Raw genomic sequence first — 27,496 nt, forward strand, 5'->3', positions numbered from 1 at the left:
AATTTTGTGTGAGAGCATATGGAAACATTTTTTGCCCATTTTAGATTTAACATTTGCATCTTGCAAAACAACTTCGTACACATTAGCTATTTAAAGTTTATAACAGACATTCATATGTGCACTCACCACGCCCTTTTATTAGAAACAACTGTACACGCACTAATTCATGCAATCAATGAATAGTCAGCAGTTCAATGCATAAATTCATGCAGATATGGGCAGCAGTTTTAGGAAATGTATACTAGTTTGAGGATTTCTATACTGCTGATTTGGAATTTTAATGCACAGCAGTGTCTAAAGTACTCGGAATTGTGTAATGAAGCCGGCAGCTGACAGAAAGGCTATGGTAACTCGGATAACCATGCTGTAGAACTGTGGTAAGCAAATACGCATTACAAAATGTCCAACAACTCAAACTTTTAGGCACTAGAACTACAACAACAGAAGCTTACATCAGGCTCTACTTTTGTCAAGAACAGAAAGCTGAGGCTGCAGTAGACACAGGCTCATCAAAACTGGACAGTAGAATACTGGAAACAACCAGCCCACTCTGATGAATATCGATTTCTGCACCCAGTTGGTTGGGTCAGAATTTTGCACCAGCTTGAATCCTTGAACCCAACATGCCGTGTATAGATAGTGCAGGCTGGTGTAGGAGGTTTAATGGTTTAATTAGTTTCTTGGCACACTTTGGACACCATTAACACCAATCAATCAATGCTTGAATGCCACAGCCTCTTTAAGCATGACATGTTGCTGACCCTGTTCATTCCTTCATGTCCAAAGTCTTCTATGTGTATAGTTTTCCATGTCTAACAGCAAATGGTTAGACTAGCTACTGCTACTCTGCTAATAATAATCATGTATTTCTACATATCTGTAGTCAATCACACTAACAACACTTTAAGCATTTCTGTACATTTTATGACTCATTAAGGAATGTGTAACATTTTATCATGGACTTTTGACAATATCAATAACTAGAATCATAACAGGAGGACAATGCAGGAAACAGAGGCTGGTTGAAGTAAACTAATTATTTTGTAATATTTTTTGCGATACGGTTCTAAGATTACTGGCACCCAGAAGTACTACATAAAAAATCCTGATTATTCTGCACACCTAAGCAGAGGAGACCACAGCTATGAGAAGAGAAGAGAAGAATATCCATCACTTTCTTTGTTTATTGGCCAAGCTAAGATCCTCAAAACTGATCTATCCTATTAATTTTTCACTTGACTGTATTTTGAGATTATGCCCAAAATATCTGGTGCCATATTTTACTGTTAGTCTAGTGAAGTGCTTTATGTATGTACAAAAACAGTAATGATTGATATCCCACCCACATCGACCATGTAGATTTTCAGTTGGGGAATAGTTTTTCAACAGTGAAAAGTATAGAGAAAAAGAGTCTTTTTCATAAGACTTCATTTTATGAACTACTTATAAACCCTTAATAAACTACTTAATTATTGCAGATGTGTGGAGTGTTTTTTAATTCTTAAATCTGTCAAATTAATTACTGTTAATGTAATTAATAAACTGTTAACAAAAGCACATATATCTTTTTTATATTATTTTCAATATGTCACATTTAGAAAGAAACAAGTTCACATGTAATGCAGGCCTTCCACCAAATGATTTTTTAAGCAATTTCACTGTTGCAGACAAATTTCCAGTGTCTGAATAAAATCATGTCTTAACTCAGTCTTTCATCTTGATGTCCTGATGAACATTGTTTAACATTATTAGTTTTTAGTCTATGAGTAACATAGACTAAAGTGACAGATGTGTGAGGGTGTCAGACTGTACAGATTTTTAGTTTAACAATAGCACAAGTTTGTTTCTTGTTGAGGACTTATTCGCTAATGCTAACCATACACTAGAAGACTCTGAGAATACTTTTAAAAGACTAAAGTCTTATGCTCTCCCACATCTAAACAATCTGTTTTTATTCCAACATAAGGCCGGTATTAGTGTCACTAAGAAAATCAACACAATGTGTATTTGAACAGAGGCATTAAAAAAGTAATTTTCCTTAAAGTTACTGTTCATTTTTGTCTGAGCAGATTTTTACAGAAGTAATTTTATTTTTATTTTAGTACAGTTTCACTATTGTAACAGTACTTTTACTAGTGAAGTAATCAAGGACACTTTATACCTGTTTACTCCACAGATATATAAAGCCTGTAAAAGCTGACTGGCATAGTCTTTAAGATTATAAGTTTAAGTTCATATACTGCGCACACACACACACACACACACACACACACATATATATATATCTCACAGCCTGACTTAAATGCTACCACATACATCCACAGCCTCAAGTTAGCCTTGAAATTGCCTTTTCAGCAGATTGGCAGAGACTTGATGACACCACTGGAAGAGAAAGTCCCCTTGCCTGCGGGTCTACTAAGAATAACTTCCTTCAGTGACCCCTTCCCCCATTTGCCATGCTTTGGGACACGGTGGCTGGATTTAGGCATTGGCAGCTACATGCTTGAGTCGCCCCATCTTCTTCCGCACATAAACAACAGCTGAGACCATCAGGCCACAGCCCTTAAGCAAGTAATAATAAATACACCCTGACAACACCCTGTTTCAAAATTTGTCTGACAAAATAAGCTTTACATTTGCAGGCTGTTTGTGTTCACTTCACTAATTCGGATGGCAGGTGCCATCACATTATGCCTTTAGCTTTGGTAGCTTTGCTACCAACTATCTTTTATCAATTACCAATCAATATTCTCATAGCTATTTAAATATAATTATGTAATCAAATGAGTAAAATAGTATATTTTCTCAAATCTGACCATAAAATGTTTTTTTTTAAATCCATTAAAACATTTTTTTGAGTAGACAAGTTAAGCGAGATCAGAATTTCTTTATTATTTTTAATAATTCAACCACATTATGTTTTAACCAGAACCCTATATTTACATGATGTCCATAGGACCACAGTTTCAATTTCAATGTCATGTTCTGAACATTGACTGTATATTTCCTATACTGTATACCATAAATACAGTAGCCTTTCATTCTCGTAGCATACAACCTGTATATTCTTGTTACAATGGAGGCTCTGGAGGGTAAATTTAGCTGTCCTCTTTGCTATTGATTTTGTGAGTTTACTGTTTATTGATTTATCCATAGGCATCCCATGAGCACTCTCCAGCAGAAGGTGTGCTGAAGGTGCTGAAGCTATCACTTTGAAAGTCATTTGAAAGCAGTATTTGGACACAAGGCCTATAATCATGAATTCTATCTCAACAATGCATGAGCAGCTGAGCTTTAGTCTGAATTACTACTGGTTCAAATGGCATAAATAGCACTTGTCTAAATACTTTGTGCCAAGAAGAAGATTATCATGTTTTGAAAAGAAATATTACATTTTGAATATTACAACGGTGCTCTGAGAGCACAGCTAATTAATATGAATGCAGCACTTTGCTTCCAATACCTGCCCAACACTGTCCTTTCCTTTCACAATTTGTAGGTCATAGGTTCCATTCAAACTTTAAAACTTTCTAAGTTTCAGATCTGCTCCAGGTAAAATATGTTAACAACAAAATCAAGACACAAACAAAACAAAATCAGGACACAAAAATCCATTACAGTTACAGTGAAAAAGTATTTAGCTAGTATTTACTTCAGGTACATTGTAAAAACAGGGTGATTACAAGCAGGATTACATTAAGATTTAAAAAGGATTAGCTATTTAGTTTCTAATCGAGTTAAACAATTAGTGTTTGTGAGATGCTGTTGTGAGGTGTGTTTCTGTGTAAGATTTTAGTACTAAAAGTATTAATCACAATAACTTAGTAAGCTAAATCTTATTTATGAAGCTAGCCAGATGTTTAAACATTTCATGATATACTGACCAATATAAATCATCCAAAATATTTAAAATATTTTTGGAATTTTACTTTTTTACAGTCTTTAAACATTAATGTTTATTTATATTTATATTATATTTATTATTTATATTTATTTTATATTTATTATTTCATTAACTTTAAGGTGTCTTTTTCCCTGTGGAGTTCCTATTTTGAAGATAAAATGTTGTTCCAGCAGCAGGGGTATATATAATGTAGTAGACAAGGGATTTGTTTCATGAGAACACACGATTGTTTGACGTGGACATGAGACATGTTTTGTATTTGGTGTTTACACATAGGATGATGACACATAGGGTTTGAAGTTTTAAGTCTTAATTTAAATTAGTATACTTAATAATAATAATATACTAATAAAATACTAATACAATAAATTAGTCAAATAATGCAAAGTAACTGAAAGTAAACATTATATTACTTTAATATATAAGTATATAAGTACATAAGTAACCCTCCCAACTCTGCACTGAAATGTTTGTGCCAAAACTTCATCCAATCACAGTTGTCTAGAGGCGGTTCCTACCACTGCACCAATCATCACTTATTATATGGTGGGTTCATTGCCTTGTTAATGTGTCTGCTGTTCTGGTAACATGTTTTCCATTAGCTAGATGGCTAGCTTACTTTCTGGCATTAAATAAATTAATAATAAATCACTTATCAATAAGACATTAATTCACAGCAACTTAATATGATCTGTTTGAGGTTACATAAAAATGAATACTGTATTAAATTAGCTTTTGTCAATTAATTGAATGCTACTGTATTTCTGTTGTAAGTGTGTTGTCCTATTTAGCTAAAAAGGCTTACTGTGTACTTACTTGTTGAAAGAGAGAATAAAAACACTAACATAAGCTTTAACTTTTTTAACTTCTGTGCATGATTATTAGTTCTCTAACACTGTAAATGATAAATGGATAGGACAGTCACTTTGCTATCAGCATGGTAGCACCGATTCCCTTTGGATAAGTGGTATGCTCTAAAACCCTAAAAGTAAAATAATGATTTTTTCTGAAATTGACAATAAAAAGACAAAACTGGTTCATGTATCTTCTCTTGTCTGTATTGTAAAGCTTCTCAAAAGCAGGAATGCTGATCTTGGATCTGTTCCTGTCAACAAGCTCATGGTAATAACAAAGGAATCTGATCCCAGACCAGCACTTATGCTAAGAAGCTTTGTGAATATAGGAACCAAATGTACAGTTCAAAGAAATCGTTTAGCTGTAACTTCTGATAACTTTAAGATCTATTTATGCCATGTGTCTACTTCCTTTTCATTGTTCTAACTCCTTGGCTGTGACCAACAAGAGCGCATTTCTATAGCTTCTCTGTGGCGCTTCTGTGCAATGCTTTTGGCAGAACCTTGACAGACAGGCGAGGCCCTGACGTTCCAGCACTGCTGCAGGCAAAGCATTGAGTTCTACGTGCCTTTTCAAACTCAGCACTGCTAGACAAAACCATGTCCCCTCAGGGGAGATCAGCACAGTGCTTTGACTAGAAACCATCTAGCAGGCCATCTACCTTCATGTGTCCTGTCCCTGCATTTGCTCATATTTTCAGGTACCGCGGTCCTCACAGCACCACCCGTTTAGAACCACAGCCTAACACATTTTTGATACATTCATGTGTACAAAGATTCTCCTGCATCTCCTCTCACAGCCACCTGAGATCAGCTAGGGCCATGAGAGCCCTTTTAACTCCTTGGTAATGCAGGTCCTTTATGCCTCTGTGCCATACACAGGAGATGAACCCCATTTGAATGGAGGAGCTGTGTTCATTACTTGAATTGGGCACAGCAGCTGCAGCCCCTATAAAGGGCACTGAGCAGAGTGCTCCTGAGCTCAGGCCCCTGCCAGAAACATGAAAGCATCGAGCATCATCATGCTGCCCATGTCGGCACTGCTCATGTAACGGTAGCAACTGTTTGGACTTGGATGCACTCCACAGGAGCAAGCACTTATTGACAGGGACAGGATATAGGCCCTGGAGCAGTCTGGCTCTAGTAAAGACAGAGGTTCCCAAGGAACCTTTACATTATTTAGAGGTTCTTTAACCCTTAAAAGTGTAGTTATTGTTGTTTTGCTGTACCAACTAAATGCAATTATGTAAGTACATTGTTAGATAATAACTGTTATTAATTACAATTATTGTACACATTTATATAGAACAAATCAGCAATATAAGTGGACCGTTGGGGCAAAAATGCATCACAAAACATTTTCAATCTTTTGACACAGACAAAATGCACTAGTAGTACTAAATTAAAAAAAATGCTTTCATAAACTCCTACTGGGTCAATGATGTGACACCTAAATTGTCTATCCAACAGCATTATTTGCAATAAAACATATTTAAATGCATAAAAAGATTGTAATATATATGCAAGTTTGTAACCCTCTCAAATGTAGAAATGTAATGGCTGGTATGTAGTTGCCATCTAGTAAACTAGATTAAACTAGATTAAAACATTTAATCTAATTAATAATTTATGTGTACACAACATTCTTAATGTTTATGTATATTTTGCTATTGGTATTATATTTTGCACCAGTCATACTACCACTGCAACAGTGGTACACAACTCCAGTCCTGGAGGGCTGGTTTTCAGCAAAGTTCCGAGAAGTTACCCTACTCTAAGCCAACCAGTTTGTCTAGCAACTGATGAGTTGCTGATGAGTTGCTAACTACAAAACTTAGCTGGAGACCATCCTTTCAGGGCTGTTGGGTACCCCTGCACAACAATAATGTTAATATCTGCCAGTGTCTCTCTTTAGGAATTGCTGTGCACACATGATTCACTATCCCTCACAGCATCCTAAACGTTGAAGAACAGTGTGAAAAGAGGCTAACAAAGTATGCAGAGAAACAGACTACAGGACTATTTAATGAGCTGAGTTCACTCTGTAAATAGGTAAGGGGTTTTCTGGTGGGTCAAATCAAATGTCCTCATAGTCCAACTTTGGCCCAAAAAAGCACCATACTACAGCATTGCTCAGAAGAACTCTCTTTGTAGCAATGTTAGTGCGTAGCTTAGTGTTTTCCCTGCCTTATGCTGCTTATTCAAAGCATCAGCCAAGAGACCTTTTTGTGTCTCACAGCATGAAAATTGTTAAGCTATGGTAAATTGTTAATTCTGGCAACATAAATAAACTATACTGTTAAAAATGTTATTTTGTTTTGCTCAAATTAAAGCTGATTCATGACGATTATACCTAGAACATGATTGTCGCTGCAGTAAAACTAGGTAAAGGTATTTCCTGCAGACTATTTTGACTTGATTTTTTTTTAATTTCAGCAGTAATAAGGACGTTTCACTGTCATTTTCCTTGGAAGGTTGGACGTCCAGTAGCTTCCAACCATCACTATCTTTGAAAACATTCCTGAAGGCAGATGTAATTGCTCATTCGCTAGGGAAAAAAGAGGAGTCAGAAAAGAAAGCTGCAACGAAACCCGGTTCATTGTTCAGTTCGCAACACATAAAACCAGCCTCATTGTTCTCAACCCCCGGATGGCAAATTGCTGCTTAGCTGCAGAATACCTCAGGATTGTTGTCCTCTGAATTTTAATTGAAAACCCTAGTTTTGTCACCCTGTTGTTTTTTTTTTTTTTTCTCACTCACTTGTCCCTTTGTGCAGCTTCGCCTCCCGAGCTAGTAATTATCACCGTTCACCTGTGGCACTGCCTCAGCTGAGTGGCAAACACAGTTTTTTTAAACACGCCTATCTCTTACTGTGCTGCCAAGCAGTTATATAAAGATGTGATGAATAAAGAATCAAAGGGACCACAGTCTTGATTCTGGTTCCAGTGGACCCTTTGGGGCTATATAGCTATGACCTACTTTCACATCTTCTCCAGTGTCTTGCACAAATAAATCCAGCTATACGTTCACTTTCATCAGTGTCTCTGAGGGAATGGTTCTGGCAGGAAATATGCACCCCCTCCATTGCACAGATTGGGCCATGGCTGGCATCGCTATGTATAATGTCAGACCAAAGCTTTTCTGTCAGTTTTGAAACAAATAAACCGGATGGAAACATGAACGAAGAGCACTCATAGTTGAAGTCCAGGCATGTCTGGTCATGTATAATGAAATCTAAACTTGATGAAAAGGTGTATTGTGAAACAGAACCATAGTACTCAGTACTTAAGAGAGATTGTCGACAAAACTTTTGAGCAAGAACACTGATACTATCTTCCAACATTTACACTGCATGCCACCATCGGTCACTTATTATAAAATTTATAGCATGTTAGTGTGGTGCAACAGTGTTAGCTTGCTAATAACATTGGATTAATTTAGAGGCGATCATTGAATTTGCATTATCATCGTAATAATTTAGTAAGACACAATTTAATTAACACATTTTTGTATTTTCATATTGTGATATGTTCGTCATTACATGACCAAAAAACAAGACTAGAATTCTACAAAAGTTTTTTCCCCTTAATTGCTTATATAAATGGTTAAATCATGGTCAAAATAATTTGGCTATTTTAACTAGAATTTACAAAGGGCAATCTTTAATGTCAAAGTGGAAACATATTTCTACAAAGTAATGTCAATTAAATAAAAATATATAATGTAAAATAAATGACTGCATAAATATTCACCCACCTTTTAAGTGACTGACCTAATTCAACAGAGCTCTAGGCAATTAGTGCTAGTAGTCTTACAATTAGTGAAATGGGGAGAAACATTCACTGCACTCAGGTGATTGTAGTTTAGACACACTTGTCTGGGAGGTCCAATCACTGCTTAATCAGCACTCCCTACTACAAATACACCATGAAGACCCAAAAACACTCCATGCAACTCTTACTGAAGTGTATATGTCAGGGGATGGAGACAAAAGTAAGCCACTAAACATCCCCTGGAGTTCAGGTAAATCTATTATTAACAAATAAAAGGAATATGGTACATGTGTAAATTTGCTTAGACCAGACTGTCCTCACAAACCCCACTGTGCAAGAAGGAAGCTAATAAGGGAGGCTGCCAAGACACCTATGACTACTCTGAAGGAGTTAAAAGTTAAAAGCAGCTGAGATGGGAGAGACTCTGCATACGACAACTGTTGCCCCAGTTCTTCACCACTTTCATTTCTTAATGATGGATTTAACTCCAGGGGATTTTTTTTGTATCTGTCCACTCCAAATAAGCTTCTCGAAGTTGCATGGAGTGTTCTTCATGATGTATTTGTAGCTGAAAATACTGCAACTGTTACTAGCATTTTTACTGCAGAAAAAATATAAAATTACACACTTTTGTTATTGACTACTAAGGTTAAGAAAGTCGAGGAGGATATCTAGCTTTGTCTTGTGTGAGTGACTGCAAATATGTAGTTGATGATAAGATGATTCATCCTCAAGTGCATGCGTCTCTTTCCTCCACATTATCTCTCCAATTGTCTTGCTAATTAGAAATTCTCCAGGCTGGCAAAGGGCAGGAGTTCACAAGAGAAAAAGGTTGTAAGGGCTGGGTAAGACGTGACAAAGGAAAGCGAGCTAAGACATGGCTTCTCTTTGAAAAATGCATCACTTATATCTGCATCAGCAATGCCGGCATTGCATCCTGATTCCCGAAAGCTCAGCGATAATACTCAGCATAATTTGAGCCAGTCTTCCGTGTTTCCGCTCATGCCTCTTTCACTAGCGGTTTGTTACCTGATCTGCTTCCTAGAAGTCTAACCACAATAAAGTCTTTATGCAGTTGCAAGAAAAAGTCTGGGAAACCTTTGGAATTACCCAAATTTCTCGGACTGAACGTTATCTAAATCACAATTATAGACAAACACAAAACCTTAATGAGTACATTAAGTAAACAATGACAGTGCAGGCTATAAAATGTAAGTGAACCTCTGTGTTAATGACTTCTCTCAAAGAAAGGTTGTTTACTGAGACAAATCAGTTCTTAATAAAGCCTAGATGCAACTTTTAGTGAATCTCATAAGACATGTTATAGAAATGCATGAAGCTAGAAAAGCATCAAATTACAGTTAGACAAGTTATTACGCCCCCTAGAAGTGGACATCCTGCTAAGATCCAAGAGCACAACAGGCAATCCTGGGTAACGGGTAATCCTGAGTAATCCTGGGCACAAGACCCACAGAAGACACTACAACCTGCAAAAACCTTTGTACACTATTAGAAAAACACTGAAGAACAAAGTCGCTGCTGTCCAAAAAAATACAATTGCAGCTTGTCTTTTGCACAAGACCACCTGGATGTTCCACAATCCTGCTGGGAAAATTTCATGGGTAGATGAGACAAAAGTATAAATTCTTAGCACAAATGCACAATACTTCTTTGGAGGAAAAAGAAAAATAAATAAAGAAAAATAAACACTAACACCAAAATTTCAACTGTGCAGCAGGCTGGAGGACGCATCATGGTTTGGGGCTACTTTGCTTCCCCAGGGACTGGACACCATGCGGACATTGAGAGAGCAATGAATTCAAAGATGAATGTTTGTAGACATCTTCAGTATTTCTTCAGAAATTAAATGTATTTATGGGAAGTTTGTCTAAGTAACAGTCTCCACACTTTTGGGAAGGCTATGCACTAGATATTGGAACATGTGAGAATCTAATTGGTCTCAGACACAAGAGCATTGGTGAAGTCAGGCATGATGTTGGATGATAATTCTGGATACCAAACAGCACTCCAACTCTTTCCTAAGGATGGGCTTTACACCCCTCTAGCTGACACTCTGCATTGGACATGGTGACCGAAGGCTTGTGTACAGTTGTTACACAGTATCCCATTCTTGTAGGAGATCTTATGTGCGGTTAAATTCTGTATCAGTAATGGGTCCACCTTAAAGCAGCTCAATTCTGTAATTAGAAGGGGTGTCTGGACACTTTTGGATATATTCTGCAGATGTAAGACACATACGCACTACATTTCAGAATATATTTATCTAAAGTGTTTTACATGTATTTCTTTCTCATGGTCTATTAGACATAGTCTTTAACATCTGAATGTTCAGCGCTTATCAATTGTCTCGGAATTGACTAGCTTGGCTGATAATATTGTAAAAGTATCCAAACTGTAAGATGCTGAGCCGAACTGATGAAATAATTTTACCTACAATGATCTGTTTCACTGTCTGCACTGTCTGGCCACATCAGGCCTGCAATGTGTGTCTGTATGTGTGTGTGTGTGTGTGTGTGTGTGTGTGTGTGTGTGTGTGTGTGTGTGTGTGTCTCTGTGTGTTAGCAACATTGACTAGAGCCTATGTGGGCTCACATTGCTACTTCTGTCCTATACTTGACTGCTCCAGTACAGATCCCCCAACCAGCTGGCCAAAGCAATTTTAACGAGAAGTGTGACTAACAGATTCTCCATCCCTCTCACAGATTATCAATAGAGCGGGCCGGCTGCCTTACTCCTCTCTTTCTGCTGGAATCGCATGTCCTTAGGCCTCGCTTTGCTTTTAGTTTGCCTATTTGTCATGAATTCAGTGGAGATGCTAGCTTGTCTGTGCTTAGTGCTGATACTGGGGTTTTCCATTCATGGGGGACCTGTTTTGTGCATAGCTGCACACATGCGTAAGGCTGAATTATTGCTTACAGGCACTCAGTTACAAAGGCAATAAAAAAATCAGGGGCTATGCAATGTAGATTCTGTTTCATCTGCACTCTACATTTCATTTTTTTGCATTGTCATATTCATAGTCATTTTATGGGTCATTTCTGAATTCCGTTTCATGCAGCAGAACATAACTGGCTCTTTGTATTAATTCAAATGATTATTTATTCAAAGATACTTGATTAAAAAGCAACTGCAAGCCAATCATATATAATTGACTGTCATTGAACATATAAACCATGGTTCATTGATCTTAATACACACTGTACTTCAGTGTTGAGCAACCCTCCTCCTGGAGATCTACTTTCCAATAGTTTTCACCTCCAGTACAAATCTAACCCACCTTTTTTAAGCCAATCAAGCACTGAAGGCAGTATTTAGATGGATCTATTGGTTAGAGACCACTAACTAGTGCTGTAGGTGTACCAAAACTAAGGGTTTAGGGACTCTTTCTCTTCTCTCTCGAATCTTTGAACATGTGTAGCATTTCCTGGCTCTGTTGATAGTTTAAGTATATTGAACCCCATCATTACATCTAAACTGTCCTGGTGCAAATAGGTAAAACCCCTGTGCTGAGCAGTGCCAAGAATAAAAAATGAGCATGTTTTGATTTGGTCCAGTTTTCCCTTACTGTTTAAGTAGAGTTTTCAAAACATGAGCATCGTTTATTTGGCTGACATGTAGACCAAGTACAATGGTGTCTTGTAGAGGAACTTACTGACTCTGATTTTACTACAGGGGTCTGAGATACAAATATAGCCATTTTAGTTTGTTTAGTCTATCTGAAACCACCAGGGAGGCTATACATATTACCCGTAATGTTGATAATGGCAGAAGTGTGGTAACTATAGAAAGAAAAAGTGCACATAGCTTTTTGCTATTAATGAATTATTTCAAATACGTGTTTCAAATATTGGATGTGTTTTAAACCAATTCACACCTCAGTAACTATTGTAAAAGGTCTCAGGTTTCAGACATCAGGCATTGCATTACTAACTATTAAAAAAAAAACATTTATGTGATGTAGCTTTTTAGATGCATTAAACGCTTGGAACATTTGGTTCCTATCAATACTGCTGTGTACAATTCTGTTTTGCGAGTCCTGGCAATTCCATTAGCATATGATTATGGTAGGGGAGGAGAATGTATGTATGAGGCAGGGAACCTTGAGATCTTGGGATGGAGTGCAGGCGGCTTTTGATTTGAGCTAGAAGGCCAGACCCCACTTTGATAAATGGAGCTAAGACTGAGAGATACTGCAGAGTTAAAGGGCAAGTTCACATTATTTCACATTAGAGCTCTTCTACGTACTTTTACTATTACTAGACACCAGTTTTTATATCAATAAATAAAATTTAAAAAAATACTCCCCCCCCAGATTGCCATATATTAAGAGAGTTATATATATTTTACATTAAAAATACATGTAACACACAATGTACACACGGCCCATTTGACATACACTGGATGACAAAATCCTATTTTTATGTAAAATAACTCCTAAAGGTTTAAATTGTTTTTTCCTTTTGTGATTGTGTACATAACCTTCTAACATTACTGAAAGTCTCTGCAAATTAACAACCCAACTGTTATTTGAAGTATTATGCCAGTAATTACAAATTCCATTTTTTGTGTTTTCTAAAATTACAATCAAATGTATGTAAAACTACAATTTTTTTTTTTTCAAACTTTAGGGTAGAATTTATTAGTTTTATATATATTAGTATACACTAAAATACCAAATAATTTCATAATATTATTAATAATAAACTTCCAGAACTTTTCTCTGTATCTATTGACATGAAAAACCTGAAAAACCTAGAAATATCCAAAAACATATTGATTAAATATGATCTGGAATGAACTCCACATTTATAGGTAGAATATATAAATATACATAATTTTATGGACATTAGACTAGGAGGAGACCCTCTGACATGTTCCTCCTACCGAACCTCAGCTATTTTAATAATACTAGCTGTTGCCTAGTCTTCTGCTGTGACTTCATCTACCGTCTACACCACAATGCTGCTTTCTCAGCAGTGTTTTATCTCTTTTTAATATGGGTTTAGTTGCTGGAGTGTTGTTTTAAGAGCTCACTGTTTCCTCGCTAATATTCCAGCATGGTTGAACTCTACATTAACAGTGCCGGCCAGCCACTGACTTCATCTGCTTGGCAAGAGCCTTCCTAACAGTCATCAAAGAAACCAACTGGTCCGTAGCTATGAGTGAATCTGATGAATCACTCGTTCGCCCTGGGCGGATGGGGAGCTGATATGTTGTGAGCGCATTTCATGTAGGCTAGTTCATCTGCCAAGCCAAAAATAGTGATTATTCAGTTCAGACCTGTTAAGTCTGTTGGCAAACTCAATACTCAATGTGGAGCTGGATCAATACGAGACAGTATAGCACCGCTGCCACTGAGTAAGTAAGGAGAATGCATGGATCAAAATACACATACATCAAAATACCACATCTGTAGTACCCTAATGAAACACATAGTTCTGGTCTTGTATGGCCACACACATCAATTGAATCCTGTATTAATGTGTAAAAATAAGAAAATCATTTTGCGTTACAGTTTTTTTACCACAGTTTACCTATTGGTACATGTACTGAAAACATGCCTGCTTGCTTTCTAAATTGGCAGAATAGTATCTATAGCTAGATGTTGTGGTTGAAAAACTCGAAAATACCCTTCCATCGTAAAGGTGAAAGGAGGACCTTTTAAAACCTACAAGAACTTTGGGCTGGATACTTTAAAGTAGGAAGGACACAATCCGATCACTTGAACCACATTCAGAGATGGTCAGAGATGCATATGACCACAATATTCTTGTAGTGTAAACACCAAAGCATCTTATTGTCTCCTGAACGGCAAATCCCCGCCTGCACCAACCACGCCACTGCCCCAGCCAGAAAGTTGTGATAATCGCGAGATCACACTGTCCTCTGTCCACATGAGTTAGCTGAGCATGCTAAAATAACAAACTAACTAATGGATAAAGGTGATACACCTTATTATTATTATTATTATTATTATTATTTAGTATATTAGCTACGGGGTTACATTCCACTTTCCACTCCTCTAAATAATAGCGTCAGGAACATAAATAATCAGGCTAAGATCCAAGCATAAAGAAAATCTCGTCCACAATTGTCCATGGAGCAAAGTGGTTAAAATAGTGCACGCAGTTAGATCCTTGGCAGACATGGTCGTTTCATTGCATGTGGCCTGAATGTCTAGATACAAAAATTTTGTTTGTCTTCAAATACTGTGATGTTTTGTAGTCGTCCAAGAAAAGACGACTTCACTGTGTAGGGCCTTGAAAGTTTCCTGACCTCTTTTCTCTCTCGTCATTAGATTATCTTGCATTAAAACCAGCAACTAGAGCACACTTCTTTCAGTCTTACACAGCTAAAGCTGATCCCTTTTTTCATAATTTTTAGTAATACTCTACGGACTGCTTTGCTTTAGCAGGTCAGCTGCCTTTTCAACATCCTGCAATTGGAAATGAGATTTGTAATGCTCTTGGGAATCCCATGGTTTTGATGAGCAACCTTGATAATGTGCAGTTTGAGCAGTAGTAAAATGTATAGTTTAAAATTATTTTAATGAATCTAGTTTAAGTTGCACTCACTGCTGACACAGATGTGCAAATGCACACACACAGTTTGTCTAGTCCCTGTAGAGAAGTACTGCCAATGGAACAGAATTCTCCGGAGCAGATAACATCACCTACTGGCACCATGCCTAATGCTAGGAGTGGGCTAGAGGAGTATACAGCTGCCCCACCATTGAGCTTTGGGGCTGTGGAACTGTGTCCTCTGGAGTGATGGTGCTCCATCCAATACGTTTTGGGATTTGGTGATAAGATGGCAGAATAAAGTCTTTTTAAATACATCTGAGTTCGAAAGAAACAATGAATGCGGGCGTCCCAAATGCTTTTGTCCATATATAAATGCTACTGTGGACAGTGCCCAAAGCATCTCTGAATTACATCTAATGAATTTACTGCTACAGAGTTTTTTTTTTTATTTATTTATTTTTTTACAAAACTATTGAGTTCCCCTTTAACAGGTTAGGCCTGTTATAGTTGGCTTTTTTGGATAATAAAATGCTTACGCCATTAATTGGTAGATTACTTGATGACTAATATAATCAATAGTGACAGCCCTGAAATGATTTTGCCCCGGCATGCGTAGGCAAGTCCATATGTATCTGGACTCAGCAGATGCATACAGCTTAAGGGTGGAAACTGCTTCTCAATCTGGTGATCAGTGTTTGATGCTGATGTACCTCCTGCCAAACCCCAGAGGGAAGAACAGCTTGTGGCCTGTCTGGGTCTAGAGTTGCTGCACAGGCTGGTGTAGCAGCAGCCATGGTAAAACTTATATTTGGTCGATAGATAGACGACCCAAACCTCAGAGTGGGATGATGTGGCATATATATCACAAAATACTTACTACTGATATTTTTCATGATACATTATAACTATAATTCCAGTGAGAAAGTGAACAGACAAGCAGTCTCTATGTCAGGTTAAAATATATTTAAACTACATATACTGTTGTTCATTGTTGTAACAATACTGACCACATGATGTTATCATAGTGTTGCATAACATAATGTATCATGCTAACAATAAAATTTTAAACATATCATTGTATTGCACACCCCTATATTAATCTCAGCATAGCCTTTCTGTTGTGAGGGCTGCCATTACCAGACTGTGATGTAACCAGTGTGAACACTTTCCACTGTGTTGTGTCAGAAATCTACTAGTGCCCGTTTACTCAAGGTCCCTGGGTGGCTAAAACAGAAAAAGCAGCGCATACAGTGTGCAGACATGCTGTGATAGAGGCTGTCTAGGGACCGGATTTCTCAGAAACCTTTTGGATTGTATTGATTCAGTGTTGACCATCTACATGTCTATCGATCTATCTAGCTAGCAAGCAATCTATATCCTTACAACTCTCTGTATATATATATATATATATATATATATATATATATATATATATATATATATATGCCTGATAAATATGCACGTGTGTGTGTATCTATCCATCTATCCAGCTGCACCTCTCTGTCTGCCTATCTGTCTGTCTATAGATCTATCTATCTGTCTAGCTATTTATCCATCTACAACTCTCTGTCTGTCTAGCTATCTATCTATCTATCTATCTATCCATCTACAACTCTCTGTCTGTCTAGCTATCTATCTATCTATCTATCTATCCATCTGCAACTATCTGTCTGTCTAGCTATCTATCTATCTATCTATCTATCCATCTGCAACTATCTGTCTGTCTATCTATCTAGCTAACTATCCTTCTGAAATGCCCCTTCTGTCTGCCTATCTGTTGGAAAGATTGTATTGATTGAGTGTTGATCATCTATCTATCTATCTATCTATCTATCTATCTATCCATCCATCCATCCATCCATCCATCTATCTAGCTAGCTAGCTAGCAATATAGCCATCTAGTCATCTATACCCATACAACTATGTCTGTCTAGCTATCTATTCTACCTTTTTGGTTGCAAAAAGGTTGCAAAAAAAAAAAACTGTGTTTGGTTGAACACAGTTAAACATGATGCTGTGTTTGAGATAAACCCATGCAGCAGCAGCAGTCTACATATGCACTGAAAAAGCTATGTGTTGTATTTACTTGATTCATTGTTCATTACTTCCACATGAATCAAATACTGTATCTACACAATTACCACAGACCGTAAGTAAACTGAAATACCAAATAAAAGGAGAGATTATTCATGTGGAAATGACGCACACGTTTGAATCTAGTAAATTCCGTGCATCACTTACAGGAGCTGTGTGCATGTTTACATGCTTTCTCATGGGAGAAAAAAATCAACCAGAGTATGCTTAACAACTGATTAGAAACAGTTCATTGGAGGGGGAAAGCATTTCCATTGCTCTCTGTTAGAGATTAGCCCATCAGTTTTATCGAACAAGAGTACTAAAGAGTATCGTTCTATTTGCACAGGTGCTCAATAGTAGCATTAGCACCAGAGAGAGAAAGAGAGGCATTGTGCAAACTGCAAGGGTTTAGTTTTTTTTTAAACATTGACACTGATGTTTGACATTACTAGTCTTAGCATTCTCAAGAACTCAATGGCAGAGAAAATGGCAGATAGACAGGCATGACTTTAGGTCCTGGCATTTCCCACCCCCCTTTTTGGTCATTTCTTACACAGTCTAAAAAAATGCAGCAACCTGCTGCCCAGTTAGAAAAAGCAGCATACACCACGATGACTGCGCCAATATTAATCATCCAAAATACTGCAACTAATCAGAATAGCCAAAAAAATACCAGTTAAGTAGCAAAATGTTTTATTACTATGAGCTATGAGTGCACAAACCAGTGCCAGCTTTAAACAAACGATTATTTAATGATTAGTGATCATGTAATGACAATTAAAAATTGATTATTCATGTTAATAAATAAAATATTTATATAAATTAATCTACTATTAGCGGATATTCAGCTATGGAAATTCCAGGCATGTGATGTCAGTGTTTTACTTTTTTTTCTGTTGTGCATAAGCGACACCAAAACCTAACTTGGTTGAACTAAACAAAAGTTAGCTACAAGCTAATCAAAACAAGAATCCCACACTGTTTTTGACTTTTGTTTGTGAATTTTGTTTTAGAATCTCAGAAACGGTCACTTCACATGTCTTGAGTATCAGAATTATGTCTGGATACGGCAAAGCCACAAAAAAGAGTGTAAACGCACCCATAAAACATTAAATGGATACAAATCCGATCACTCAAACCACTTCAGGGGTGGTCTGAGACACATTTAAGCACCGCTGAGACGCGTTCGACAACCAAACGGCTCCAAAGTACAACCAAAACGAAAGTAATAACCGCTGTGCAATGAACAGATTTGCATATTCAGTCCCACACAGCAATCAGATTCCAGTCTGACTTACCGGAGGCACATTTGACTATAAAGTGTAAATGCATGTGGCTAAAGTCTTATCAGGAAACAATCCAGATACTAGTCACATAAAGTGACCAGGTGTAAACGGGGTCTCAGTCGCTTATCATGCTGCAAAGGGCATTCCTAAAAATTTATGGGTAGTGAGGGCCAAACCTTTATGTGGGGAGTCTAGGCCAGTTTATTGTATGCAGTTTAAACAAATAAAGTTAGCAGAATACAGGATTGGTTGCTGACTTCTCTGTGATCTTCCAGCCACTGACTGGGTTCACTTTAATGAAGATTTGATATATATATATATATATGTGTGTGTGTGTGTGTGTGTGTGTGTGTGTGTGTGTTTAATACTTGTTTTTGTGTGTGGGCTGGAGAGAGAATGGTGAGTTCTGAAATAGATGATGTTTGCATACTGCAACAAACAACTCTTTCATTTAAAGTCCCAGTCATTATTTCATTTTTTTATATCAAGTGTGATGTCCTGGAGTACAAAGCCAAACCAGCAAAGATTCACTGGCCAATTATAATGTGTTCATGTAAGTAGAAAGTGCATTTTTAATTTCCCCGGCGTTTCAGTGTCTACTAACTGATATTAATAGCAGTTAATTATGTTGACCGGCTGATTAGAAACAATAAAACTGAAGTGGTCTATCAGAGGAAGAAAGCATTTCATGGGAGTTGTTTGCTCTGTGGTGCTGCTGATTACAGAGAGAACTGGGGTCCAGTGATGATATCAAAGGGAAAAGAGTGGAGGGAGTTGAAAAGGGATGGAAAATCATAATGGGTGGATAAAAACGAGACAATCTAGCGTTGCTTTGGGACCGTGAGGCGGAGATAAAGTACATTTTTCCACCTTCAACCCAGCAAGGAATGTACTATGAGCAGCCAGTAGCTACATGCAATTAGTCAGACTGGATCGATAGACTACTGCAACTCCATAGCAACACCAGGGTTCTGTGATTACGGCTGCTTTTCCCTTCACTGGGTATGAAAAAGGAAAGATAAAGGAGTGGCTTAGATGTCCACTGTAATTGCAAAAAGGAACTAACGGCAAGGCACCACAACAATCATTTGTTGTCATTTATTTCAAATCAGTAGGGTGGTTATGGCTGTGCTGGCGGTGGGAAGTGCCCACCTAATTGATGGTCAGACATCGCCACACATTTAGACAGGTAGATAGCTAATATGTCAGAGTACAGTTTTTTTTTTTTTAAATAGCGTAGTTACTACAAGCAGTTTCAGTAGGCATGTTCCAATCCGATCCAGTGAGTCAGGACTGGGGCCACTCCAGGCGTATTTTATTGATAAACTACCAGCTATTTTAATCCCAGACAACTTCCAAAATTTAGTTTTAACCAAAGCATCATCTGGTGTGCCCAAGTCGCCATTAACTGACATTCTGGTAGCACTGAGGAGCGTTCTCAGAAGGTAAATAAAAGAGTTTAGAGTCTGCAGTATGGAACTATTTTACAGTGGAACATGAAGACATACCATAATTCACGCAAGAGAAAAACAAATCACAGCACATTCACCCATCATAAAACAGTTCACATTACTAGTCAACAAACAACAGCAGATATTAGTCCAGAGCAAGTATTACTACACACAACATATTTTGACTGATATAAGATATTAAACACATTATAAGACTTTAAAAACTTTTTTTAAAAGTCTACTAAACTCAGTCAAGAATGTCTCATTATAGAAACTGCTACTGAATATAGTGTTTTTACTTCCGTATTAATCAGCATCACATCTCATCTAAACTGTGTGGCTGGGTTATTTATACAAACACAAAGATTGCATCAGTATCGGCTGACACTCAGCATTAAGAGACTCTGCTCGGATCAGGGGGCAAAATGACCTGATCATGACAGGCTTGACTTTCAGTATTAATATCTCTATTTTATTATTTTTGTTAAAATTTTTGTTTAGTGTTAGTGTACAAAACTCATTTTGTCAACTCTCAAAAAAGTCATTTTGGAGCACGTCTATTGGTCTAGTCATCATGAAATTTCAAAAAATGTGAAAAACTGAAGCTACAAGGTTTTTGCTGGACAGCAACCAAATGTCTGAAATTTACTGATTGAGTCTACACTTTCACCGCTTTCATCATGCTTTTATCACTAGAAACACTGAGCTTGGTAAAGGCACAAGCCACTGTGCTGCCTTGCTTTGCAGATTATGTTACTGTAGCGTTGTTGTTAGTGCTGATGCTGAAGAGCCTTTACTGTACTAAAAAATGCATGGAACAAAAAAGAAAACAGCAGATTTGCACTCAGCGCTCTCGCAGCAGTGTTCTAGTGAGCCTTCCTGCTAAAATATTCTGTTGGGCAGACGCTGATTTCCATAGATAAACACACATTTGCATAAACACAGACTCAAGAAGAAGACAACAGTAATGAAGATGCGATGCACTGATAAACATGGCAAGAGATTTGGGGAGATGAATATGGAGATCAGGCCCCAGGAGCAATTGGAAAATCATGACTTCAGCCACCGACGCGTGGTGTAATCACCTTAGTGCGAAATGCCGTAAATGTGTCTTTGGATGACTTTCCCTAGCTTGCAGTGTCGATGCACTGCAAACCATTGTATTTGCTCTGCCTAATTAATGAAATACTGGGCCCAAAAATGCTAGTGTGGCTAAGAGTGAATAAAGGCTATTGGGGACCAATTAACTTGATTCATGCACGTAACCCTAATTGGCCCTTGCTTGCTTTCATTCCTTATTAGCAACGTTAGCATTTTAAGGTGAGGGATTCCTACAAAACAAAGTTTTATCAGTAGATGAAAAACACTACTTGATAATGATTTAAATGCTAGACATGCTCAATAATTATAAATTATTAAAGGATTGGTGTCTCATATCTTATGACCCCGGAGGTCCACTTATGATGTTTCTGTGGCTTTATGTACCAAAAACACTCAGGAATCAATTTTATGACCATCTTCTGACCCCCTTCTTGTTCCTTAGAATTTAACAGGCTGTTTTGTGTTACTGTGCTTTTAAGTTTGATATATGTACATGGGTATTCTTCTGATTGGCTGCCCTGCAATATGCCTCATTCAAAAAGCTGGCCTGGAGAACTCTTTGTAAGTTTAGCCTCAAAAAGGAAAAAAAATGTGTGTGGCGCTAACCTGTCAGTGGCCCTGTCATGTGTAGAATCCCACAGCAATACCGCTGTGTCTGATACACTCACCAGCATGACACCACTACCATGCTCCACATAATATCTAATCAAAAGTGGTCCTGTGGTCCAAAATAAACCAGTGATGAATGGGGTAGAGAGTTGTTGACAATCAATGCATGGGCTATAGCATTACAGCACATCTGCAGTACACCCTGGATCTATAAGGCAGATAGACCTCATAAGGAGGCCAGTGAGTGGAAGTACAAGGTATTGGGATGGTATTTCCTTTCTTTTTTTTTGCACCTAAAATTGTTCTACACCTCTTTTATGGTATATTTAAAGCACATCTTTGCATACTCATGTTGGGATAGTGCTATAACAGAGGCTTTAATATTAATACTGATCCTACCAGTGGGGAACCCTCAGGGTCTTCTAAGTCTTAAGAAAAGGCCTATTGCTTTCTGTAAGTTAAAGAAATATATCCAGAAACTTCACAGGAAGCAATTAAGGCCTAAAACATCAGCTTTGCCCACCAATGACCGGGAAAATGTCACTCCCAGCTATCTAGCAGTCCTACACACCTTATTTACTGAGCATGTGAGTAGTAGCCTAACCAGGATTCAGTCAGTTGTTAGAGATGGAACACACCAGAGGCAGAGCTTTTTACTGAAAGACACACTGTTACACTGCATTACACTAGATAGATAAGTGATAATGTCTGTTACAAGCTTTAAATCAAGCTCTGAATGTTTAGGTTGTGCTAACATACTACCAGAATTCCATAGAAGGGCCAGCACACTTGCAAAGGTGGGTTATACTTCTTATGACCGTGTTTCTGGGTTGCCACTGCACCCCATGATGCAAAAATAGCAGCAAGCAAAAATCAATACATCTGCATGGAAAAGCCAGGCAGTCATTAATTCACGTCCACATGCTGTAGATGGACCGTGTCCAGATTTGCTTGATGGCTAGATTTGGAACTGTATGTGTCCTGTGGGCTTTCAGTCGTGAAATGGCGAGGCAATCTGTGAATTTTGACTTCCACAGAGCCACAGTATTTTCTTATAGTAACACTCCATCTGCTTCTGCCACGCAGGCAGCGCACACACAGACATAGGAGCTTTAGCAGCTTGTCCCAAATCGAAGCCTAAAAAAATGGCATAATACCTGTTCATTGCATTATGTAGGGCATGCCAGCACACACTGTTCATTAATCCAGGTTGAGCAATCGCCCTGAAAGCTACGCTTAATCAAACGAACCTCTGAGCTTATAGGGCTGGGGCCATTTCCTGCTGAAAGTGGTACATGCAGATGCTCGAAAACCCATGCATTTACATACGTATATACGACCTACAGCACTGTAGCCCCACCCATTCCCGCTGAAGTAATTAGAAGTGCTTCAACCTAGACTGCTTTCTGAACGAGGCACAATGCACGGCAACTTGCATACATCAGTGTTAAAGGCACAGACCGTTTATTTCCAGTGCTGTGTTCACATATGTATGATGGTAGATAGACTGCTAATGGTGTACCGGAAAGTCTTTGTCAATAGCAAGGGAAAACGTTTGGCACTATCAGCAGTATTTGCAAACCATCGCTGTATTCCCTTAAGAGTTCAGTTTTCCTAGCATTTACTGTCAGCCACAGCGGGGGAATGAATGTATGTATGTACGTATTTTGGTTTGTTTGTTTTTCAATTAACCAATGCGCTGGACACAGTGTAAAAAAAATCAAGGCATATCAATTTCTTTACAAAAAGACCAACATTTATATATTTGTGTCAAATGTTATTAACCCCCACATGTGCAGGGTGGCTATGAGGCACGGAACAGCGTTTTTCTTAACAAAAACTGTAAATGTTGCTGTCACAATCTCCCAAATTTTACTTTACAACTCTACAACAGGAAATGGAAAACCAACAAACTTTCAATGGAAGTCAGTGTAAAACGTTTTTGTCCAAGTCATATTGGAGCCTGCCTATTGATTCATTTATCAAATTGACACAATATAAAGAACAACTTTTTAAATTACACTAAATTACAATATATGTCCGAATGTTTGTGGACACCCTTTCTGAATGCATTCACCTACTTCATGTTGCAGTCATTGCACCGAGGTGCAAATGCACACACATCACACAGCTTGTCTAATTTCTGTAGAGAAGTATTGGCAATAGAATAGGACTCTCTACAGCAGATAAATATGAACCTATTGGCAGCAATTGGATAGAGCTGTAGAGCAGTGGAACTGTTTTCTCTGGAATGATGGTTGGTGCTTGATGTCACTGCACTCTTCTGAATCAGCACTGAAGCGAACGGGTGGCTCCAGCTGGACGGGGTGGGGTCGGTGGTCGCATTAGGGAACAATAATAAATAAAAATATCAAAAGCAGTTGGGGAGATGGGAATGAGGTATAGTGGTGATCATCAAACTTCTTGACACTAACACTCACTCTTGTTTCTGAATGCAATCAAATCCTGACAGCTGTGCTCCAAAATCTAGTTGAAGGCCTTCTATGGAAAGTAGAGACATAAGAAACTATGTATGAGTAGGTGTCCCAAATATGCCAAAAATGGCAGTTATGATCATTCAAAGTTTTTGCAGAACGGCGATGATAAGGGATAGAGAGAGGTTAGAAAATGGTCACATAAAAATACTTTAATTTGGTACATTATAGGGTTATGAGTGGACCTCAAGAGAATTCAGAAACATGCAGGAAATGCTCCGTTACTACTGTCTCCTTTAAGATTTCAATGTTTTAAAATGTTGTTTTCCTCTGACAGTGATAAATCTATTGTTGCATAAAGAAAAATGTGATGGTGGTGGGTGGGTTGGTGGGTGGGTGGATGGGCACCTTAAGTCCCCCAGATGTTCAGAAATTCCTCAATTAAATGTAACAGTACTGCGTAAAATCATGACAATTTAAAGAAACCTCTGTACGATTCTTCTCCAAAATATAACACATAGCACCAGCTGTGGTTCCACTGTTGCTCTGAGTAGAAGAACCCTCTGTTATTACTACATGGAACCCTTTTAGCTATGTTTTCAGGCTTCTCCCCGGCAGGCGAGGGGAAATCTCTACTGTCAAATAAATAAATAAATAAATGAACAAACCCTCCCTCACCAAGCGCTCTCCTCTTGGCCAGCGCGTGACGTGCGCGCCGTTTCCACGCGGATCTACAACCAGGGTAGGCGTTGCCATGACGACGGCTGGCCCATTTACAGCCGCACGGCTTCGCTGGCCCCAGCGGTTCAAGGTGCACGAGCATTGTGGGGCCTTTCGTGTTGCTATAACACAATGGCTGTAATTTGCTTACACAATAGAATCAGCAGCTTTGCCTTGAATGAACGTGTGTGTGTGTGCACGTGTGTGTATGGGAGGAGGGGAGGTGTAAATAGATTTTCACCTAGAGTATGAAATAAGGATATCTAGAAGGCTTTTCAACAGCATCTTTTGCTCTCTTTCTCACACACACTCTCTCACACTCAGACCTGATTGCATCTCCGTTTTAAAGAGCACAGCTTCATCATCCTAAGCCCTGAAGTGGTCTCGATCAGGAGAGGAGAGACTGCAGACATCTCTAGGTTATGGCCAATGCTGAGCACTACCTCATCCGTCCATTTGTGCTCAAGAGTCTCTTCTGGGTCTCTTCCACTTTTGCATTGGCCACAATCAGCAGGAGCGGCAGTGTTGACCACTCACCGCCTTAATTCTCCAATCACTTGCCATCCCATCACGTAAGTGATACCTTTACAATGCACGCCATGATGAGCAGGCCTGACATTAACCCAATGTTTGCCAAAATGAGCACATTCAAATACAGCACTTGTGTTGATGTCACATATATTACATCATAGGGAGAGAACCTTTCAACCAAGCAATGAACCATTTCAGCACTCAGGTGGGTCTTTGAGTTGCCATGGTTTTATTTTGAATAATGAAGCTCTAAAGAATCCTCTTTTTATGCCAGTTCTGTTGTGAGCTAGGTAACAAATGCCTGTCCTGGCTTGCAATGCGCTGGGCTCCCAGCCATGGATGGCTATGGCATCACTGATGATTAAACTGGCAATCTCCTGTTGGTAGGGTCAGTGCCTAGACACCTGCACCACACAGGAGCGAAGAGCCCCCACCCCCTGCCCCCCCCTCCTTTTTTTAAAGTGTAACTTAAAAGTGTTCTATATAACCCTGACCATGGTTCTATGACTCTAGGAAACCCTTTTGCTGCTTAATCAAACCATTAAATAGGTTTTCCACCAGATGAACCATTTAAGCATTCAAATGGTTCTTTGAGTTCTACTTTGAACCATTACCTTAATGAAGAACCTTTAAAGAACCTCCTTTTTAAGCCGGTTCTGTTGTGTCAGGGAACAGAAAAGAAGAGGGCCGTATCCACTCAGAGAGCAAGACCAATAATGTGCAAAGATGGCTGTGACATCACTGTAGACTAAATCAGAGAACTCCTCTCAATGGATGGACCAACGCTTAGACGGCTGCACCAACCGGTACCGAAGAAAGACCCCTTTTTTATATAAAAAAAGAAGGGTTCTACATAATACAGGTTCTAAAGAATATTGACATTCTTTATGCTGGTATTTTTTAATTGAACCATATTAAACCAAGTGTTCCATGAAGAACCTTAGAACCACACACGTTATGGTTCTGTATAGAGTCACTGCCTAACATTAAAGATCCCTTTTGTTTTAGGTTCAGTTCATCTGAAAAAATATTTGGATTTAAGTGATATTTGACACATGTTCTGTACATGATGGCGAAGGCCACTCTATCAAAGGTATGCTAGCCTGTACTTCCAAGCCCTGCTCATCTGTCACACCATCCAACATATCACTGTTAAACGAAGGTGCTGAAAGCTTCCATTGCCACCTCATCCACATCAGTGCTGTCAAATGTGGTGTATAAAGAGAACCCGGGGGGAACAGGGTGTTTCATCCACAGAGACATTCCGTTACATTAGAAAGGGAAACGCGTGGCTCTCGTTTTGACTCTCCAAGCCAGGGTTTCAGTGAGTAATCAGGGTAATTTCAACGTGACGGAACGAGTTCGCCCCCGGTCTACTACACATTACATCATACATATGTTGGGCTTCGAGGCCGTGCAGCTGCTTCGCAAAGTGCCGATCACAGTCGTTCACGTGAGCTCGACCATTAACAAAAAACCGTGCGAGCCGAACACTTGCCATGTATGGTCAACGTGAGCTGTCCATGGTGCTTGTCCTGACTGAACGCTATTGCAGAGGACTTTTCCGAACCGAACTACACTGATTGCCATCTATTAATCTACCTGAGCTACAACAACACTGTGTCACGCTTCTGACTCATAACGCATGCAAGCGAAGAGGGTCTTAATGTAAGAATCCCTCCAAGGCGAGGTGGATTTATCATGATGGCTCAGTCGAGCACAAAAGAGAAGTGTCCACATCTGTTGACTTAATGACTTTATGGCATAACAGCACGTCGTGCACTCGCGCCATGTGTCACTTCTCCGTTGGGTTTCCAGCCAAAAGGTCTATCAAATGAATCACTCCACCGAGGAAGGAACGCGCGCGCGCGTTTCTCCAGCTTACCTTTCATCCAGTCCAGCACTTGCTTGGGGTTCCATTTGCTTATAGGTTCCATAACCAGAGCCATAATCGATGTCACCGCGCTCTTCTGAATCAGCACCGAAGCGAACGGGTGGCTCTAGCTGGACGGGGTGGGATCGGTGGTCGCATTGGGGAAAAATAATAAATAAAAATATCAAAAGCTGTCAGAAATGCACCGAACTGCAAAAACAGAATTAAGGGGGCTGGGTGTTCAGAGCATGCCGGCTGGATCGGAGCTGCTGTGGGACGGGATGCGCTGCTGCAGTCCGGCTCCCCTCCCTCCCCGCCAGCCCGAGCTCTCGGCTATG

General features: G+C 38.8%; 1 protein-coding gene across 1 annotated transcript in view; it reads right to left on the reverse strand.

Annotated features, from left to right (window-relative positions):
* Positions 1–27,496, reverse strand: part of LOC140540748 (connector enhancer of kinase suppressor of ras 2-like) — a 110,290-nt gene extending 82,794 nt beyond the window's left edge. Inside the window, exon 1 of the mRNA XM_072663177.1 lies at positions 27,171–27,496. Within this exon, the coding sequence (XP_072519278.1) occupies positions 27,171–27,234 (64 nt within the window). The 5' untranslated portion in view covers positions 27,235–27,496. The remainder of the gene's footprint in view (positions 1–27,170) is intronic.

Source organism: Salminus brasiliensis, chromosome 19 (genome assembly GCF_030463535.1).
Source record: "Salminus brasiliensis chromosome 19, fSalBra1.hap2, whole genome shotgun sequence".
In the NCBI taxonomy this organism is placed as follows: domain Eukaryota; kingdom Metazoa; phylum Chordata; class Actinopteri; order Characiformes; family Bryconidae; genus Salminus; species Salminus brasiliensis.